The 21,152-nt window shown below is 39.1% G+C and overlaps 1 protein-coding gene across 2 annotated transcripts in view; it reads right to left on the bottom strand.

Moving 5' to 3' along the window:
* Window positions 1–21,152, bottom strand: part of ANO6 (anoctamin 6) — a 198,490-nt gene that overhangs the window by 62,675 nt on the left and 114,663 nt on the right. For both annotated transcript variants that reach the window (XM_045464998.1, XM_045464997.1), the window contains 4 exons: window positions 6,059–6,124; window positions 4,773–5,060; window positions 4,453–4,566; window positions 2,329–2,444 (listed from right to left, as the gene is read on the bottom strand). In XM_045464998.1, coding sequence (XP_045320954.1) covers window positions 2,329–2,444; window positions 4,453–4,566; window positions 4,773–5,060; window positions 6,059–6,124 — 584 coding nt within the window. The remainder of the gene's footprint in view (window positions 1–2,328; window positions 2,445–4,452; window positions 4,567–4,772; window positions 5,061–6,058; window positions 6,125–21,152) is intronic.

Genomic DNA, 21,152 nt, shown 5'->3' with positions numbered 1-21,152 from the left:
AGTATGAAACTCCCACACCAAGTATTCTTGTACCAAGTAAACCGCAATCTGATCAAATTTTTATTTATTTCTTTTTATTTCTTTTTAATGTTTATTTATTTTTGAGACTGTCTTAACCGACTTAGCTGTCTTAACTGGCTTAACCGACTGAGCCACCCAGGCGCCCCCAGATCAAACTTTTAAATGAGGCTCAAATTACTTAGCTAAAGCAAATGCACAGAACACAGGAACAAGTCCAACGACACCACAAGGGAGGATGAAATCAGTAATATAGAGAATGGAGAACCTCCTCCACAAGTGCAAGAAAATAAGAAAGAAATAGGGGAAACTCATAGATTAGAAGACAATTGAGAGATACATTAATTGCAACATTTGGACCTTGTTTGGATCTCTGATTTAAACTAAAAAAAAAAAAAACTGTTTAAAAAAATAGTTTTTGTGACAATCAGGAAAATCTGAACACTGATTATTTGATGACTTTAAATATTCAGGTTGCATTTAAAAGAGACCCTGCCATTTAGAAATAGATACTAATGAAATATAATATTTGGGATTCTCTTCAACATGCTTCAATGGAAAGGGATGGGAAGGAGGCAGAGGTAAAAATGAAACAAGACTAGCTATGGGTTCACAATTTTAGAGCTGGGGGAGGCATATGCAGTTTTGCTGTATTATTATCTCTCCTTTTGTAGATGTTTGAAATTTCCCATAATAAAATGTAAAACAAAGCAAAACAAAAACTATTCAGTGTTTTGAAACTCTCACTTTTAAGGTCAAGTGGTTTTCCCAAGTAGGTGGGTACTGAGGTATGGTAGAAAGAATAGGCCCTGGGCCCTAGGCCAACCTGGGGGAAACCAGACTCTCCTCGCTCTCCACATCTGACCCATAACGAAGACCTGTCAACTCTCCCCCTCTAACACATTCCAACTGTGCTCCCAAAAGCTCTCCTCTAGCCACCCTCACAGCTTACCCCCTGGGCTCCCTGCTTCCTGTGGCCCCCGTCATCCATTCTCCACACCATCTTTGCAAAATGTGAATCAGGTAAAATTATTTGAATATCTAAAATATCACAACTGCTTCTCATTGTACTTAATGTCTAAATGCTTTTCCACACTCCTGCTACCCCCTTCTAACCTGTGTCTCATGATTCTCTTTTCTCAAGTAGCACAGGTCTGCAATATCTCCTCAAACTTGCCGATGTCCCTGTGGCTTGGGCCACTGCACAAGCTGCCCCCACTCCTGGAATGACTTCTTCTAAATCCACAAAACTCTGGATCCTTTTCACTATCCATGTGTCCGTTCGTGTCACCTGCTCAAACAGAACTTTTTTCACCCCCTTCCCTTCACCTCATCTCATCACTGTTATTTTCTTCATTGCAATCAGAAATTTTGTTTACTTCCTTATTTTTATTTATTGGTTATTTTTGGTCTATCTCCAGCAGCCTTATCCGAACATCAAAAACTTCTAGAGAGCAGCTGACATTAGTGCTTTGAGAGAAACAAGCGCTGAGCTAGTCATTACACCTTGTTAGATATAGTGAAATAGTATCTAATGGCAGACACAGGAAAGCCATGAAAACTTGTATACCTCACCATACAATTTAAGCTAAATCTAACATCTACTCCTGTGTAAGGAAGAATATGGTGGGTCTTCATTCCCAATTCCTGAGACATAACCTCTAAAACCTTGAATTCTCCTGGACCGCCTGGGTGGCTCAGTCAGTTGAGCGTCTGACTTTAGCTTCGTCTCACAGTTCATGAGTTCGAGCCCCGCATCAGGCACTGTGCTGACAGCTCGGAGCCTGGAGCCTGGAGCCTGCTTCGGATTCTGTGTCTCCCTCTCTCTGCCCCTTTCTCACTCATTCTCTCTCTCTGTCTCTCAAAGATGAATAAATGTTAAAAAACAAAACAAAACAAAAAAAACCTTGGATTTTCCCAAGATAGGAATATCTTTGTTATTCATGATGAACTCTTGGGATTACACCTAACAGTTTATGCCAATGAGGTGACTCATGGAGGGCCCCTACTTTGTGCTAATGGGATTACTCAGGATGCGGGCTGGCCATGCCAGGAAGACCAACCATGTGATTAGAGAGTTGGGGCTTTGAGCCATAGCATATTGGAAGAGGAAGGGGCTGGAGACCGAGCCACATGGGCAGTGATTCAGTGAGTCATGCCTACATAATGAAGCTTCAGTAAAAACCCTAGGCAATGAAGCTCAGCGGGTGAGCTTCCCCGGTTGGCCATACTCTTTGTATACTGTCATCCTTAGATGCCATTAGAGCAATCCTGAGTCCTCCCACTGGCGTGCTCTCTACAACACCTCACCTGATAAGATCCAAGGGCTGCTTTTTGTATATACTTCGAGGATGAGCCCACTCCCTGTACAGAAGGTACCGTTCATTCGGGCAGCTGAGATCTTCTGATTTATGGCTGAAGTTGCACTATGAAGCAGAAGCAAAGAAGGGAACATACAATCACTATGTGTTCACAAATCTGTTTAGTCAATGTGGCACTCAGACTTCACAGGCGTTTGTTTATTTGAATAAGGGGCCCTTACTTACTGGAAGATCATCTAATTTTTAGTGTTTTTCAACCAATGGTATTATTAATCACTTAGGGCCATTTGAAAATGTGGGTGGGGAGGAATGCTTGGTTGTTACAATCCTGGAGAACACCTCAGGTACCTGGTGGGAGACCCAGAGAGGCTTTATGTCCTATAAATGTGCCACTCCTAAACAGTTAAAAATTGGGCTATTCAAAAGCCCAAATTGCCACAGTGCAGGAACACCTGATAATCCAGCACCCTCCTTAGATGCCCGGGGGAACCAGGGCCTTAACTAGTTACTGCCAAGGTCAATTCTAAAACCCCAGCATCTTCGTACCCGCCCCCCCAATTCAGCAGTTATTCTGTGACAACACGTAGAATATAAAACACAAAGAACTTTGACATGTTACACACTTAGCTTATTCAAAGAAACACAGATTCCTGCGTCTACATAAATTCAGTCACTCTTCCAATCTGACTCATTTTCCTTCCTCCTGTACCAGCTAAGCCTTCACATGGGTCCTGACCACCATTCACTTCCCTTCCAAATAACTACAGGAGGCCATTCCTTAGCCTGGATTTGGGATCACTGCACCTAAAAGAAGCTTTTGTGGAAAAGAACTGGGCATGGGCAGATACCAACTGAATATCATTGAACTCTGGCATCCCTGATTAATATTCACGACAGCTATTTGCAAATGTCCCCAAAGTTCATGTCATGTTATAATCACTAATTTTTCTGGGTGCAAATTTAAAACACGTGGACTATCAGGCCGGGCTGCCATGTTGGGTCTCTTAGCCAGGAAGTTCAGAACCTTCTCCACTCAGCTCGCTGTTCTCTATTTACACACGTGTATCAAGTGGCTCTTTTATGTCCTAGTTTATTATCATATACAGTACATTTCAATAATGTCTTCATCCACAAGAACACGTACTACACGGTAGCAATGATCAACCTCACTCTTGGCTTTCTTGGTCTTAGAGATTCAGATAAAATGATCGTGAATGTAACAAGGCAACCGTGCACTATAATATTGTATTTAATTCATTTCAATGACAGAATTTATTTAAAGAGCTTCGATAGAACATCCCTGCATTTATGGAATCATTAAGGGTCTGAAGCAGCCACATTTTAAAATTTTCATTTCATGAACGATGTTATCGGCCAGAGAAGTGCTCTTGAATTTGAGGAGCTGCTGTCATCTCCGAGCGCAGTCCTTAAAAAATGTCAACACTATGCAGTACTGCCATCACGACAAGAACTCTGACAGATGCCTTTTTAAAAGCCTTGTGATATTCCAGGGCACAGCGAGAAGATATTTCAGGGGGAAAACGTCTGTGACAGAAAATGATACACAAGAAGATCTAACACATATTTTGCTTTAAAAGAACTGAATACTTTTCTGGTGGATAATAACATCTGTCAGTAATTAGGAAAGTAGCCAACGCTTACATTGTACTTACTCTACATCAAGGATGGCTGTAACATGTGACATGGATTAATTTCACTAATCCTCATGACAACTAACCCTGTTAGGTAGGTATGATTATGATCCCCATTTTACTGATGAGGACATTGAAGAACAGAGAGGCTAAATGACTTTTATAAGGTCATCCAGCTAGACAGTGGGAGAGCTAGGCCCAGAGTCCATGCTCTTAACTGCTAAACTGCACTGCTTTCCACATGAACTATGGGACAGCTATGGTTTCATTCCTTCGTTCATTCACTCATTTAAACCAAGGGCCTTCTCTTTGCCTGGGATTCAGCTGTGAACAAAACACCCTGGTTCCTGCCCTAAATGAGCTTGTAGTCTTGCAATATACTATCTTCATTTTACGGAAGAAGAAACTCAAGCTCAAGAAGATTAGCCCTTCTCTCATTTCATTTTTGCCATTTGACTTACATCATGGAGAGGGAAAGCGGCTTTGTAGATCCCAGAGCTGACAAGTTTGTTAATCCCAAACTTTTTAACATTGTCTCTTACTTGATACTTGATCCGGCAGAGGATGAAGTAAACCTAAAAAAATTCCAAAATAGAACGCATGCTTTATTCTGTGTAACTAACAAACCATTTTTTACTATTGTAACTAGAATCTGTTTTCTTTGGGGGGGGGGGGGCAGTTTTTAAAAACAAAAATAAACCAAGCAAACCAGACCACTAATTATTCAAACAGCATGTTCCAAATCACTCCAAGACAGCAACTGAACTTGGTTTAGACTTACAATGCGGCTTCTGGTGGCTGGATTGAAGAAAGTATCTCTATCTTGAATATAAAAATCATTCATCCGGTTCTTCTCAAATGGGGCAGTGAAAAACTCTTGCTCTGGTTTGATGATACTTTCATCCACTTGGAGGACTTTGGTAAACCAGCTGAAATTACCAAAGGCTGAGGTCCGCGTTTTCAGATCATTGGGTTTCAGAGGCAATTTGATGTGCATTATCTCAGCATACGTACATAACACTTCCCATGGGGCATGTACTTTTACAAATACAAGCTTATCATCCAAAATCTACATTGGAAAAACAAACACACAAACCAGGAAACCAAACAATTGTTTTCATAATTTTAAAACACACGGATTTTTCTTATGTTGCTGGCAGTTAAAACACAGGACACTGGGAAAAGTGGAGATAAAATAAAAACAGTCTTGCCCGCCATCATACATATTTGCCTTAAAGATAATTTCTTGGTTCAAATTATTGAGCAAGTAATTAAACACTCCTTATCATACTCCCCTCATAAAATTACTGTTTTTTAAAGTAGGATCCATGCCAATGTGGGGCTTGAACTCACGACCCTGAGATCGAGAGTCAGATGTTCTACCGACTGAGCCATCCAGGTGGTCCCCAAATTACTATTATTTCAAGTAAAGAAAAACAAACTTGTTAATTTGCCCATCATTCCATCCAAATTGGTGACTAAAAAGAAAAACACTAGAATATTCATTGCAGTGTTAGTTTAATAATTTAAAATTTTCTAACCTATTATAAGATTCTTCAATGTATTATATATCTGTTAAATATCATATTATGTGTTCATTAGAAAAAGATGATGATGTAGAAATGCATTTACTACACATTAACAGGAAGAAAAGCAAATTATACAACCATGAAATAATTCCTTTTTGAAAGGGAAAAATGTATATATTTTGGGTAATAAAAGAATTTAGGAGGACCACAAGGTTGTTTATGGATGATTAAAATACAAAGGATTTTTATTTTTGCTATTCTTACATTTTCTAATTTTTTTGTAAATGATTGCTTTTTGTATATAAAAGAAGAAAACAATCACTTATACATGCATTCAGTATTACATTCTTTGGCTATTAAAAAAGATGTGCTGACTTTGATCAGAAACAAACACACCTTCTATAATGCAGATTTTAATGGACTCTCTGTCCCAGCCTACAACTAGGGCCTGGCTGGAGTTGCAAGTTTCAAATGCAAAAGACACGCAGGTTCCCAAGAGCAAAAGTCAGCCAAAGATTGGGAAGGGTCCAACACTTACCGATCTTGTTGCTTCTAACTGCAGGCCACCACAGATGAGGTTAGATTCATACGCTCTTCTTTTTCTCTGTCAAAAGAAATTGGAAACTATGTTAGGCCCTTTAGTTTTACCAAGGGCAGAAAAAGTCTTTTTTAAGAAAAACAAAACCAGGGGTGCCTGGGTGGCTCAGTTGGTTGAGTGCTGGACTCTTGATTTCAATTCAGGTCATGATCTCAGGGTTCGTGGAATTGAGTCTGGCATCAGATTCTACACTGACAGCGTGGCACCTGGTAGGGATTCTCTCTTTTTCTCTGCCCCTCCCCAGCTTGTGCATGCATGCATGCATGCACTCTCTCTCAAAATAAATTTACAAAGAAGAAAAAAACAAAACCAGTTTGTATCTGAGGAAGAGATATATCTGCTCAAAATGGCACATAAGCAATGAAGGTGCTCTGGCTGTTGGTGATTTGTGGGTATTAGATTCCAAGGTGAAATGCCACGGAGTATACTTAGACTCACTTATCACTCCGGAAGGCCCTGATTGTCTCCATGGATTTCTGGCTATTTGGGATGCATAAAAGTCTGTGGCTTCAGCACAATTCCAGAAACTTTTTTTTTTTTTTTTTTTTTTTTTTTTAACTTATAAGCGTTTTGGCACACAAATGGAGTCTGAGTCCCATTCACTGATGTTATTTACCAGTTAGCCTAGATCTGACATTCTAGACATATCAGACATTCAAATGGTCCAATTTTTGGATATGTATATTTCATCTCTACATGCCTTGAACAAATTCAATAAAATAACACAAACAAATTTGACAAAATTCAAAGGAATGTTTCTCTGCAAGACTGAAATGCACATGAAGATACAGTCCTCTAAATCTACAAAAGTTGGGAACTAATTCATCGATAACAGCTCCATCCATGTTACACAGCTATTTGAAAAGATGCAGAATATACTGTACTTGTTGATATTAAATTGTACCTGGCTAGGCTTTTGTCAAGCTGTGTCCTAAGCTGTAAGGAAATCATGTCGAGGTAGAAACTTGTTTAACCTTTTAAAAGAACACTTGTGGGGATGACACAGCTATAGTGCTTCATGAAAGCAGGAAAATGAGTGAAGACGGGGTGAAGCATACAAGCCCTGAAAGCAGACTGCCTGTGTTCAAATCCTGGTGCCATTACTTATCAGCTCCTTGACCCTTGGCAGGAAACCAACTCTCTGTGCCTCATTTTCCTCCTCTTTAGAATGGAGAAAAAAACCTCACTCTTCCTTTTGAGGGTCTCATGAGGATTGTATGATTTAAACCACCCAAAACACATATACTAGAATTAACATTTCTAGTCATCACAGAAAGTTAATTGGACCAATGCTCCCACTGAAGACAACTGAAAAAGCTAGATTAAAAAAAAATAGATATTTCTTAGGGGTGGCTCAGCCGGTTAAGTGTCCAACTTCAGGTCATGATCTCATGGTTTGTGAGTTCGAGCCCCGCGTCAGGCTCTGTGCTGACAGCTCAGAGCCTAGAGCCTGCTTCCGATTCTGAGTCATCCTCTCTCTCTGCCTCTTCCCTGCTCATGCTGTCTCTCTCAGCCTCTCAATAATAAATAAACATTAAGAAAAAATTTTAAAAATAGACATTTTTTGATTTCAGCAGTTAACAAGATAGGGGAATTAGTGGATCATGGCCTTGGTAATCCAGCAGTCAGGCGACTTTGCCCAGGGAGCACTGTTCACAACTTGCCGATTGTGAAGGGGCAGAGCAGTGGCTGAGCTGCTGTGCTATCAAAGTGCCTAGAACATGGAAAGTGGCTAATAAATAGAAAAGAGAGGGTACTGTATGACAAAGACCAAAGGTGAAAAAAATATACCTAGTATTTGGCTAAATTTGAGTCCAAGTGGAATCCTAACATATTTTGTGGAAGTATGGAAGCAGAACATTGCTTTAATTTTTATTTATTTAATAAATGGCTATACAGTACTTACAACATGGCAGAGACTGGTCTAAGGGCTTTCCAAATGTAATACTTTTAATTGCTTGTTACAATTTGAGCGTGCAATGGTCATTTAGAGAAAAACCAGCAAGTGCTACCAACTTCCCTAAATATGAACAAGCGACCTGACCTGCCATATCCCCAGCTTCAACTTGGGAAGCTTGTTCAGACTGATCCTGCTTCTTAAAAAAATTTTTTTTTTCAACGTTTATTTATTTTTGGGACAGAGAGAGACAGAGCATGAACAGGGGAGGGGCAGAGAGAGAGGGAGACACAGAATCGGAAACAGGCTCCAGGCTCTGAGCCATCAGCCCAGAGCCTGACGCGGGGCTCGAACTCCCGGACCGCGAGATCGTGACCTGGCTGAAGTCGGACGCCCAACCGACTGCGCCACCCAGGCGCCCCGAGACTGATCCTGCTTCTACCTAAGCAGTATTTCTTCAGTCTAGATCCTAACCCACATTTTCATTCTGGCATGGTGGTCCAGTCCTTGTACCTGACTGCACCTTTCTTTACTATTGCTTAAAAGCATTCTTCGATCCTGTAAACAATGTTCAACATAGTGCTTGCCACAGAGTATTTGCTCCATACATGCTTGTTGAAAGAACATATTCAACAAATGCTTCTTAATTCATTCTACAAACACTCCTGAGAGGCATCCTGTAAAGTACTGAAGAGTAAAAGAAGAATCTAAAATAGTTTGCTATAGGGGGACTATAGAGAAACCAGCACCCAGTGACCTACGACCTTCCAATATGGAAGGGCTGAAACATTTCTTCATGTGTTTCATGATACTGTGATGGGCATTTGTTGTTCTTTATGGCCACCCAACATTTCAACTCTCCCCAAAGCCCATGTCCACTAGAGTAGATAAAAACTCAGACACTCTCCTTCCTGGTCTCCTGTGAAGTTCAGCTATTTGCATACGAGCTGGCCTTGTCCATCAGACCAAGCACTGCAGGCTCTCACTCTGAAGCTGGCAACACAAAGAAGCTGGGCCAAGCAGAACTCATTTTGCTGGGTATTGGGAGAGTGAATGCCGGTCACAGAGAGAACAGAAGTAGAGGTTATGGCAGATTGTGGGCATCACTGCCGGTCAGTGCTGCTCCTGAATACCTGGTTTCCAGGCTTATTTGTCTAACACTTCAGAAGAACCTGTGAGCTCCCTAACATTCTTCGGAAGAAATCATTGTCTGCTTAAGTTAGAGCTCATTTCTGTTACTTGCCGGCAGAATCCTGACTGATACAGTAACCATAACTAGAGAAAACTTGTTAGCCTAAAACCTAAATCACTGTACAGGGGAGGAGGTGGGTATTCTGAGTAGACCAGACACTCTGACTTCTTCCCCTTCAGGGAAGATGACTCATCCTGAAGCTGTACAAAGGGCAACCCAGACTGTCTCATTAACAGGATCCATGACTGTGTCTTCTGTATCTTTTAGAAGTCAGTCAGTAAAAATTTCAGTTAGAATGTGAAGGCTCAGGCCCAAAGATATTCACTCTTGTAGACAAATGTCTTTCTAGTTAGAAGAGCAGGAGAATCCGTCAAAAGAGGGACTTCTCTGGTGACTAAATGGCTATTTTAATAAGTGCTGGCATTACGAAATCACCTAACTGTGTTAACTGGCGTTCTTACAAATTCACAGTTACCACTACAGTTAGGTCCACTCCTTCCTGGCCCCTACTCATCCACCAGGGAGCTGTTCCAAACTTTCAAGGTAATCCTCACACTCCACACCTAACTCTAGACTTGCACACTCTGCAAGTGACCCTGCCTCCTTCTTTGCAGAGAAAATGGCAGCCACTCACGTGAACCCCTGCTAGTGTCTTCCCTTCTACCTATCAATAGCTAGCTGCCATCTCTCCTGCAGTAACAAGACTACATCCTTTTCCTATCTTCTTTTGAGCCTTCAGCAATATCTTCTCTCTTTGTTTATTCTTTCCTCTTCATTGCTCTTACTCCTCAGCCAACAAACACTTTAAGCGTTTCCCATCCTTAAGAATATTAAATCCTTCCATGGCCCTACCTACTCTTCGATTACCATCCCTGCCTCTAGAGATGTGTCTTTTAATCTTGAGATCCTCAGCACTTAGAACAGACCTATAAAAAACCTGCAATAAATGCTTGATGAATGAATAAATTGAGTGGATGGTGGATCGATGGCTGCCTATTATACAGGAATGGATTGAGTTGCTACTGACTGTAGCAACTGAGCTCCCCTTTCCTGAGCCCCCGCAAAATGTTCCACGAACTTTTACTTACAATTATTATAGAGTATAACAAAGAAGAGATACAGTTTAATTCTGGAGTGTGCTAGCACAAGATAGCTCAGGGACATCCAGAGTATCAAGTGATTTCCAGATACCTTGGAGTCTGAATTATTAGATGACAAAGGGGGATGGTTTAGAGAACTAGAAATGAACCAACCTCACAGGAGGGCGGTTCTGTCATCCAACATACCAAACACAAACCACTCCTGTCTTGGTTGTATCAGCTGTATCACCATGACTGTGGTAACATGCTGAACTACAGAAGACATGTCTCCTCCTCTATGGAATGCCTAAATTGACGCTACAACTCCTTAGTGGCTTCATGGGACTCTCTCCTCTCAGATTTTACTCTACCAAATCGCCCCTTTAGCTCCTACCAATTTGGTTTTCCATTTGGAAAATAATGGCATAATGGTTAGATGCAGAGTCAAAATTCAAACCCAGATTCTGTGACATTGGACAAATAACCTAAATCATACCAGTATCAGTGGCTTCATTTCAAAAATTGGACAAGAAATAGCTTTATCCCAGGTTTCTTTAAGGATTGAATATGATCATGAGTAAACAGTCCTCAGCATCATGCTTGACCCATAATAAACCTTATAGACATGTTAGCCATATCCTCTTTTCCTGCCTTTAAATTTGTTCAACTTCCCTTATTTCATTAAATAAATAAAACATAAATAATAAAACTCTCTTTCCCCTGCAGGCTTTAGAGGTCCATCTCTCTTTTTTAATGCCTAATATCTAAAAACTAGTTAACCTCAATCCACTTGGCCTCCACACTGTGTGCACCAGTGACCCCCTAATCCTCCAGTGGGTCGCCAATAACACTGTTATACTGGAACTCCAAGAAATGGACCTTAATGTTGAATTACTCAGCCCTCTTCTTGACTCTCCTGTATTGCTTGGTCATCCCGGTCCTCAGACTACCTTTTCTGATATCTGATGAATGTGTATATGTGTGTAAGAGAATGTGTGTGTGTGTGTGTGTGTGTGTGTGTCCTCTTCACTCTCTGAAAGTTGTGAATACATCTTTACATTTCCTTGCTTTTCCCTCATTTCTGTGTATAATAAGGGAGGTCACTGATAAGAGTATACAGCACATGTGAATATTATAGATGCAGAAAACCTTAGAAATACTTTTCTTCAGTCTCATTTTAATGATTTGGTAATATTCTCTTGGAGAGATGTACTGTAATTTATTTAACAAATCTCAAATTGGTGGATATTTAGGTTGTTCCTAATTTTCACTATTATGAAAATCATTGTAGAACAGTCTTTGTGCATCCATTATTATTTCCTTGGGATAAAGTCCTAGAAGCAGAATTGTTAAATCAAACAACGCATGCAATTTTAAGTTCTTTAATATGTATTGCCATACTGCCCTCCAGAAAGGTTGTACTAATTTATCCTATTTTAGTTTTTATCTAGTTCTTTACAAAGAACTCCTGAGATATTTACCTGATTTCTCTCAAGATAATTGGTAGACCTTGGAGTTGGTTTATAATGCCCTCTATTTTACCACTCACTATAAATACTTAAACAGCTGAATCAAGGATAGGACATTTTTATTTGCTTAAACATGTTAATCTATCACCTTGGAGTTACTTTAATAAGACAGTTCTTGTTATTTTCCTTTGGCAAGGCAATTCACAAAGAACTAGTGGAATATTTTAAAAATTGATCAAACCAGTTTTCTGGGTTTGTCAGGTAGCTAAAGTAAATTAGCATATACACAGTATTTGTCAAACAGGCACATATCAGGAAAAGACTACTTAAGATTGCTTAAATCTGTTTAATATAAAATCATCATCTTTGCTTCTCCATAGAATTTACACTTAGATAAGCAACAGCATTCTTGGCATTTAAAAAAATTAAGGTAGTGCTGTCCTCCATGTTAAAATGAAAGAAAGTTAATATTGCATACTGCCTGACATGGCCATTGTTCAATAAATACTTGTTGAAAAAGTGAAATATAAGGTCACACAATTTCTAACTAAAAGTGATCTATGTGCCTTGTTGGAAAGCCTTACATATGTGAACCTAAACTATGTGCCATGCTCTATAGTCTACGGTTTGTATTTAGCAGCACAAAATAACCAAACTAGACTCTTTTGGCTCTGAAAAATGCCCAGTCATACTTCAGACTGTGCTATAAATTCTTCTGTCTCTAGGGGAACAAATTCAGCGGCATTGTAACCTGGATCTTTTTTTTTTTTTTTTTAACCTACTTCTAGTAAAGCCAAAATGACTGTAATCATTGAGGATCTGTGTACATCATGAAAAAGATGGATGTGATTCTATTACTATTGGTGGAGAATGATGCTGGGGGATAAGAACCTCTATTCCACCCCAGAAACTGGAATTTTATTCGTATCTCTTTTGAGAGGTTAATACAGCTGTCAGAGAAATGAAGAATAAAAGCAATCAAAATCACAAAGGACAGACGGGCATAATTAAGGAAGCTTTCTGTCCCTAAGCACCTTAGATTACACATCTCATTTGGCTTAATAAAGTCATTGTGGGGAAGACTGGCTTGTGAATTACACAGCAATAATACTGATTGTAAACACCAATCTACTATTTTCTTTATGTCACCCAGCTTTTTCAGGATAAAAAAATACGGGTTGTAATGCCTACAAAGTGAAATTACTGAACACACTGTAATGATAATAAAGCGCAAATCAGTTGGGATTAATGAAACACATGGATAGATTAATTTCACATATTCTTACAGCTTTGTTAGGCAAAGTACTGATGATGCTGTCAGAGTATTTTTCAACTTGCCAATCTTGGTTAAGCCTACAAAGATGAATGAGGAATAAGTTAAAGGTACTTAATTTGTACAAAAAAAAATTACTGTCTAATTACTCTAAACGCTATTTATTAGTTATATATCATGTGCTCAAGGTTTGGTAAGTGGAATAAATTATTTAATTGGGATTTAATTTAAGTTCACATGTTGGTGATAAAATATTTAACATGAGTGGACTGATCTGATGAAGAATTTACTCAAGTAGGTAGTGTGTATTCTCTAGGGGACAGAAAAAAGATGAGCATTCTAAATAATAAGCATGGAATAGAAGCGAATATTTAGCTGAAATTCACTTCAAATTTTCTTTATAAATTAACATTTTAGGTGTAATTATAAAAGAAACAAATGCTCTTTGTGGGTAACTTAGAAAACAGAAATTTTCTGAGAAGGGGAAAACTATCATCTAATAACATCTCACTGCTGAGATAACTACTGTAAACATTTTAGTGCAAGGTTTTCCAAATGTACTTACTTATACAAACAACTTGAAGCACTGGCTTCAAATGCAGATTTTTGGGCTCTTCTCCTGGAGATTCTGACTCAGTAGGTACACAATGCTGTCTGAACAATCTACTTTTAAGGAGCAAAACAAGTGCCTCTTCTCAGACAAAATTAAGAAACACTGCTTTTAAAACACGCCTTCTCTATGTATATACAGCAGCTATTCTTTTGTGATGATTTAGCCCTTTCAAGCCTAATCCTTATGAAAATTCAGCATAGTTCTTTTTCCCCATCTTATACCTTTTAAAAAGTGAGACACATGTGTATGTTTGGGACAGGGCAAATGACAGCTTCTTCCTTCAAACCTAAGGCCAGATCTCAGAAGGACCAGGCAGGGAAAGGAAAGGATTTTCTGTTCTCCACATCTTTGTGAGATGAAATGGAAGAATCAGGTTTTACTTATTAGGATTTCAGGGTCCTTTTTGTTTGTCTGTTCTAAGGACAGTATGGGCCCAAGGACACTTCCCATTTTAGGAATAAGAAGATTTGGGTTCATTGCTCTTACGCTGAGTACTCAAAAATAAAACCAAACATGCTTATACCAGGCGACACGTTTTGTAGCTGTGATGTGAAACTGCTGATTCTAGCTTACTTTATTCCTTTTAACCTGCAATCGTAGTATAAGCAAGGAGGGTGTAAAGAAAGGAGATAAAAATATAAAGGGCTCCCTACCTTAGTCTAAAATGCTAACGAGTCGAAGTTAAACCTGATTTTGCTCCCTACAATAGAAGAGAGGACACTTACCAAAAGTTATCTGGGAAGGTAAAACCAGCCAACAATGGTTACCATCATTTCTTCTTAACCTATCCTAAGATGAGCCTCAGGTTTCCAATTCATGGACTCTCTGTGGTGAACATGTCATTTCCAGGAATTATTTTATACTGTTCTGATTCTTCATAATCCCCTTCTGCCATCCCTTTGGTTCTTCAATTTGGAGAAGATAGGCCAATGTTAAGTCTAGTCAATCATGGCTTCCCTTTTATGGGGCTCCATGGAATAAATTTCTTTCTGGGAGATTATCAAAACCATTATGTTTCTTTTGGACAGTTTTATTTTTATTGTGTTAAGACATGAGACTGTATTATTAATAACATCTCCCATTTTCTTTGGCTACTAGGAAACTCAGAGGCAAATTTATAGCTCAACACTAACTTCTGAACAGGACCTATGGTTACTTAAAAAGTCACTTTATTACTCTGACACCTGGCTTCATTTTATTTTCTTGGACTTTACATTTGTCACTCTGTGTTTCTCATCTAATTACTTTTCATTCTTGATATTATTTCTGTAAGTGACCTCAAATACTTTATAACGAATTATAAATAAACTATGTTAATGTAGTATTAGCATAAGTAAGGAGCTAATGACTGGGAAAACCGTACATTGCGAGAAGTCAATAATAAATGATTTTTGAGTTATTTATACTGTTATCATCTATTGGCCACAAATAACCATATATTTAATGCACATAAGACTTAATGAGGAGTCAAGCCATGTGGTCCCTCAATAGATACAAAAGAAAGCATTTGATAAAATTTAAAATCCAGTTATAAAACTCCTAGCAATCTAGACTAGAAGGCGACTCCTTTAACTTTTTTGAAGGAAAACTGCCAAAATTTGATAGCAGTTGTGATATTTAATGGGGGAAACTTTAGAAACATTCCCATTAAAATCAGGAACCCTATCATAGTGACTACTTTGTGTTCCTGGTTTTATTCAAGAGGTCTTAGCCATTGCACCTAGACAAGGAAAGGAAAGAAGTATAAAGATGGCAAAGGTAGAGCAAAACTCTCATCATTCATAGATAATGTGGTCTTTTTCACTTAAAAGATCCATTGCAAATTATTAGAACTAAAAAGAGTTTATCAAGGTTTCTTGGTAGAACTTATGAAAACCAATGGACTTTATACACAATAAATCACAAACCACAATTTAAAGTGCTTCTGACAATATCAACAAAATTTTAAAATAAAAATAGTTAAGGACTGCCTGGGTGGTTCAGTAGGTTAAGCGTCTGACTTCAGCACAGGTCATGATCTCATGGTTCGTGGGTTTGAGCCCCACATCAGGCTTTGTGCTGACAGCTCAGAGCCTGGAGCCTGCTTCAGATTCTGGGTCTCCCTCTCTCTCTGCCCCTCTCCCACTCATCCTCTGTCTGCAAAAATAAACATTAATTTTTTTTTTTTAAAAAGAATAGTAAAAATGTACAAGATCAGGGAAAGATAAATACCATACGATTTCATTCATATGTGGAACTTAAAAAACAAAACAAATGATCATGGGGCAAAAAGAGAGAGACAAACCAAGAAACAGACTCTTAACTACAGAGAACAAACTGATGGTTACCAGAGGGGAGGAGAGTGGGATGGGTTAAATAGGTGATGGGGATTAAGGATTATAATTATTGTGATGAGCACCAGGTGTGGTATCTAAGTCTTGAATCACTAAATTGTATACCTGAAATTAAAAAAAAAAAAAAAAATGGACAAGATCTTCATGGACACTGTTATAAAAGTTTACTAAAAAATATAAGACCTCAGGGGTGCCTGGGTGGCTCAGTCGGTTAAGCGTCCGACTTCAGCTCAGGTCATGATCTCACAGTTTGTGACTTTGAGCTCCGCGTCGGGCTCTGACAGCTCAGAGCCTGGAGCCTGCTTCAGATTCTGTGTCTCCCACTCTCTCTCTCTGCTCCTCTCCAGCTAATGTTCTGTCTCTCTCTCTCAAAAATAAATAAACATTAAAAAAAAAAAAAACTTAAAAAAATGTATAAAACCTCAGTAAATGGAGAGATATAATGTGTTCACTGTAGAACTTTTTGATGAACTTTGAAACATGTCCAAAGAGATCTCTTCCGGCTTCTAGGCAAACATTTCCAGCCTCATGACAACTCATCTAAAACAATGGATAACAGTTTTAAAAAGCTCACAGGATCTGGAACCAATTAGTTAGCTGTCTCACATTATTTGAAAGTTTGGATACAATTTAGTTCGATTGCTCATTTCTCAAAAACCTCATTCTATGGTGTCCACCGGCCAGATTCTTCTGCTGCATACTAAAGAATTCTTAAAGTCAGATATGAAATACAAATTTACATTTCCATACAAAAATTCTCATCTAACTTCAAGGAAATGAATTTTCTGTTAACTTTTAGGAATGGCTTGTGCAGATAAAAAATTAAATGAATAAAACACTTAGTCAGGATTGCTTATGTGGTCTTTATGCTACCTAGACCCCTCCACCCTCTTTACCATCCCCCGAATTCTACCTTTACTTGGTCATAAACTCATATGTTGGAAGGGAGGTCAAGGGTCATACGAAACACAATTCAAAATAGATCGATTCTGCCATTTGTTCGCAGTTCTAGCAAAAGGAAGTGGAAGAAGCATTGCTAACAAAACTAAGCAGAAGGGGTTGGAGAAAAATACAGAAACTTGTTTTATTTAGAACATCTCTGCTCTTCATAATGTACATGGAACATATTTAGATATCACTAATAACGTACTATGCCACACACTGCTGGCTACCTACTGAACAGTCAGTCACTTCCCCCTTCTTCACTGCTAAGAAAAGCCTGATGGTTTTCCAGGTATTGGGTGATCAGGCAATTTAAAAGATGAAAGGCTAATCTTCATGTGTCTGTGGTAATGATGGGAAGTAGTAATTCCATTGTCTTGCCAACAAGAAGTTTTGGAACAGACTGTGACAGACCATGAACTGTGAAGGCAAGTCTGCTTAGGGCCCTTCTAGGGGAGCTTTCTTCCCCCTTAAAAAAGGGCATTCCCTCTTCTCACCTCCAGATGCCTTGAGTACAAGAGCCATCTTGTAACCAAGTGAAGTCAGTTTAAGAACAGAAACATAATGAGGCTGGCAGGGCAAAAGATGTTATGAGTTCAATTCCTGACGACCTCTTTAAGTCAATAAATTATCCAACCCAGAAATGGTTTTACCTCTAGGCTACATTTTTTTTTTTTAAGAGAGAGAACACACATGCACATGGGGAATGGGCAGAGGGAGAGGGAGAGAGAGAATCCTAAGTGGGCTCCATGCTCTGTTTTTTTTGTTTTTTTTTTTTTTTTTCAACGTTTATTTATTTTTGGGACAGAGAGAGAGCATGAACGGGGGAGGGGCAGAGAGAGAGGGAGACACAGAATCGGAAACAGGCTCCAGGCTCTGAGCCATCAGCCCAGAGCCCGACGCGGGGCTCGAACTCACGGACCGCGAGATCGTGACCTGGCTGAAGTCGGACGCTCAACCGACTGCGCCACCCAGGCGCCCCTCCATGCTCTGTCTTAAAGCCCGACTTGGGCCTTGATTTCATGACAGTGAGATCATGACCTGAGCTGAAATCAAGATTCAGATGCTTAACTGACTGAGCTGCCCAGGTGCCCAGATGCTTTTATGGAGGGCTATTTCTTAAGTGAGAAAATTATTTCCTTTAGCATTTAAGACATTTTGAGTCCTTGGGGCGCCTGGGTGGCGCAGTCGGTTAAGCGTCCGACTTCAGCCAGGTCACGATATTGCGGTCCGTGAGTTCGAGCCCCGCGTCGGGCTCTGGGCTGATGGCTCAGAGCCTGGAGCCTGTTTCCGATTCTGTGTCTCCCTCTCTCTCTGCCCCTCCCTCGTTCATGCTCTGTCTCTCTCTGTCCCAAAAATAAATAAACGTTGAAAAAAAAAATTAAAAAAAAAAAAAAAGACATTTTGAGTCCTTGCAGAAAAACAAAAAACAAAAACAAAAACCATTCAAACTGATTCAGTGCTCAGGATAGTGTAGGCTAAATGGGCATGCATTATTGAAACAACTTATAATCATTCCCCATGCCTAAATGATTAACACTTTTTATCTTATTTAAATATTTTTAATGTTTATTTATTTTTGAGAGAGAGACAGAGACAGAGTGCAAGCAGGAAAGAGATGGTAGAAAGAGAGACACAGAATCTGAAGCAGGATCCAGGCTCTGAGCTGTCAGAGCAGAGCCCTACATGGGGCTCGAACTCACAAACCATGAGATCATGACCTGAGCCAAAGTCAGGCGCTTAACCCACTGAGCCACCCAAGGTGCCCTGATTTGTACTTTTTAAAGGAAGGTGTGAAGTTCCTGAGGTATTTTCACTAATATAAAGGGACAAAGTGACATGCTATTTGGAGATTTAGCTAGAAAAAATATTTTCTCTTCTGCTCATGGGAAGATGTAGCCTTTTACTCCTCTATGTTTTGTGGCCCTATTACTTCTTTCTCCATTTCTAGAAAAGTATTTAACAATACTCTTTAGATCAGCCACTGACAAAGTCAACCTTGGTGTTGCTTTAGGAAATCAAGTATGATTTACACATAATTTTTTTTTTCTCTCAAAGAAAACAGGATTTTGGAATTGCCTTTCCTTGGTGGAGTCCTAAATCCTGAATAAGGCCTGACAGGGTATGATGGAACTCACAAATGTGTTTCTGATTAATAAAAATGTGATTCCAAAGCTGAGCTTTAAATTCTGGTGGAGTCTAAGGAATATGTACAAACATGGTCTCAAAGCACTTCAAAGCACGGGTTAGAAAAACCAACATCATGGTACATCTATCCATGAGTTCAGAGACTGCCAAATTAATGACTTTTTTTCTCCTGATTTATGAGAGTTACCCTGGGACCTGTTTCTGGGTAAAGCAAATGCAGCACTTATTAATAATGTAAGCAGCTCTAGGGCCCCTTCACCATGGCAGTGAAGCTCTTGTCTAAAACCAGAACTGTTTCCTTTACACTTTAATGGATTAGATTTGTTTAACTTACTTTACATAGTGCTTAGTGCAGTTCCACTGGCATAGGGGTGCTTAATGAATATTTGATGACGGTGACTATGACTGCACAGAATATATCTTAGTGTCCACAGGAAAATGATAAAACACTCTAAGCTACATTCCTCTAGTGATGAAATCATGTAATAACAAAAGAGGAGTCATGCCTTTTCATGCTAGCACACTGTTTTAAGAAAGCCACAAATAAGAGTAAGGGCAGAGGAATTACTATTATCTAATATGATTTAATATGTGCTAACAATTTATATCACATTTCTACATAATATTTTATTTAATCCTTACCATAAGCCTATGGACTAGGTATTGGAATTCCCATTCCCTGAATCTAAGATGCCATTAGTGTGTGATGAACCAATATTTTACATATCCATAAGAAAAATTCAGCCAATGAAATTATGATATGCCATTTGTAAGACATACCCTGATTTTAAAGATGTCAAAATGTAAAAATAATATGCATCTCAAAAATGATAATGAAATATGATACTGACCAGAAAATTCATTCAAGTCATATAGCCAGTTAATAGGTATGGCCAAGACTAGCCTGCTGTCCACCAAAGATTCATGTTCCACTTCTACAATGTGGAGTTCCTACAGAGAAATGGCTGTCCAGCCAGAAAATACATTTTCCATTTTCCAGAGTTCGGACCAATAGAATGTAGCAAAATTGACGTCATTTCCAGGCCAAAGTGGTAACGAAGCACATCCTCTCCATCCTCTCTCTTAAATTATTATTTATGTTGATTCCTGGGATGATTTTAGAAACTACCTGTTGAATATGGCAAAGCTTCTGTGTCAGCCTGGGTCCCTGAATGACTGCAAGGGACCAAGCCTTACCGGTACCCCTAAACCCATATTGCCAAACAGGGATGCTACCTCTGATTTGACATGAGAAATAAGTAAACGTTTATTATGTTAAGACATTGTAATTCAGAACTAGTTTATCATATCAGCTAGAATTACTCCAAATAACTGGAGTGGCAGAATTAGAATGTGAATGTTAAGTTCCAGTGCCTGCGTTTACTCTGTGATACCATGTGAATGCAAAACACGAAACTTACCCCTTCCAAAATAAACACATGAAACAGGCATGATTGCTTCGTTTTAAGCAGGTTTCATCAGCTGGTTTGAAATAATGAGCAGAAATCAATAGATTTAAGAATGATGTATTTCAGAGAGAAAGTCCAGAGAGAATAATTTAAGCTGTGTATATGAATAGCATAGATGTGAGAAAAACAAACAAAGAATGAGGGAGTTGTTTTCAAAGTGGGGAAAAGTGACCTATGTATGCTCTCTTCTTTTTGTCCTGTTTCAGCTTAATACAGTTTGGGTTCAGGTAAAGGAGATCCAGGTATGTTATAACCCTAGTCTACTAAATGGTTTAATATCTCAAGATAAAAATAGTCTTGTTACTTAAGAAAACTTGAAGAAGAGGAAAGGGAAGGAGGAGCAGCTTGAATGGCAACGGATGTAAAGGAAGGAAAAGGAAGTGATAGAAAATGGAAGAGGTGACTAGCACAGGTTCTAAATTCAAGACAAGAATTTGAACCATGGCTCCACTATTTGTTGGTGATCTTGGGCAATCATTGTAACCTAAGGGTCAACTCAGTCATCTACAATGGTACAATAACAGAAGGCACCTCGTAGGTTATGTAAAAATTAAGCGAGACAATGCATACAAAAGGCACCCAGCATCCATGAGTGAGAGCACACTGAAGGCTAGTGGTT

This window comes from Leopardus geoffroyi, chromosome B4, assembly GCF_018350155.1.
Source record: "Leopardus geoffroyi isolate Oge1 chromosome B4, O.geoffroyi_Oge1_pat1.0, whole genome shotgun sequence".
NCBI lineage: Eukaryota > Metazoa > Chordata > Mammalia > Carnivora > Felidae > Leopardus > Leopardus geoffroyi.
The sequence above is the reverse complement of the archived record's forward strand: the minus strand, read 5'-3'. Positions and strand labels throughout refer to the sequence as shown.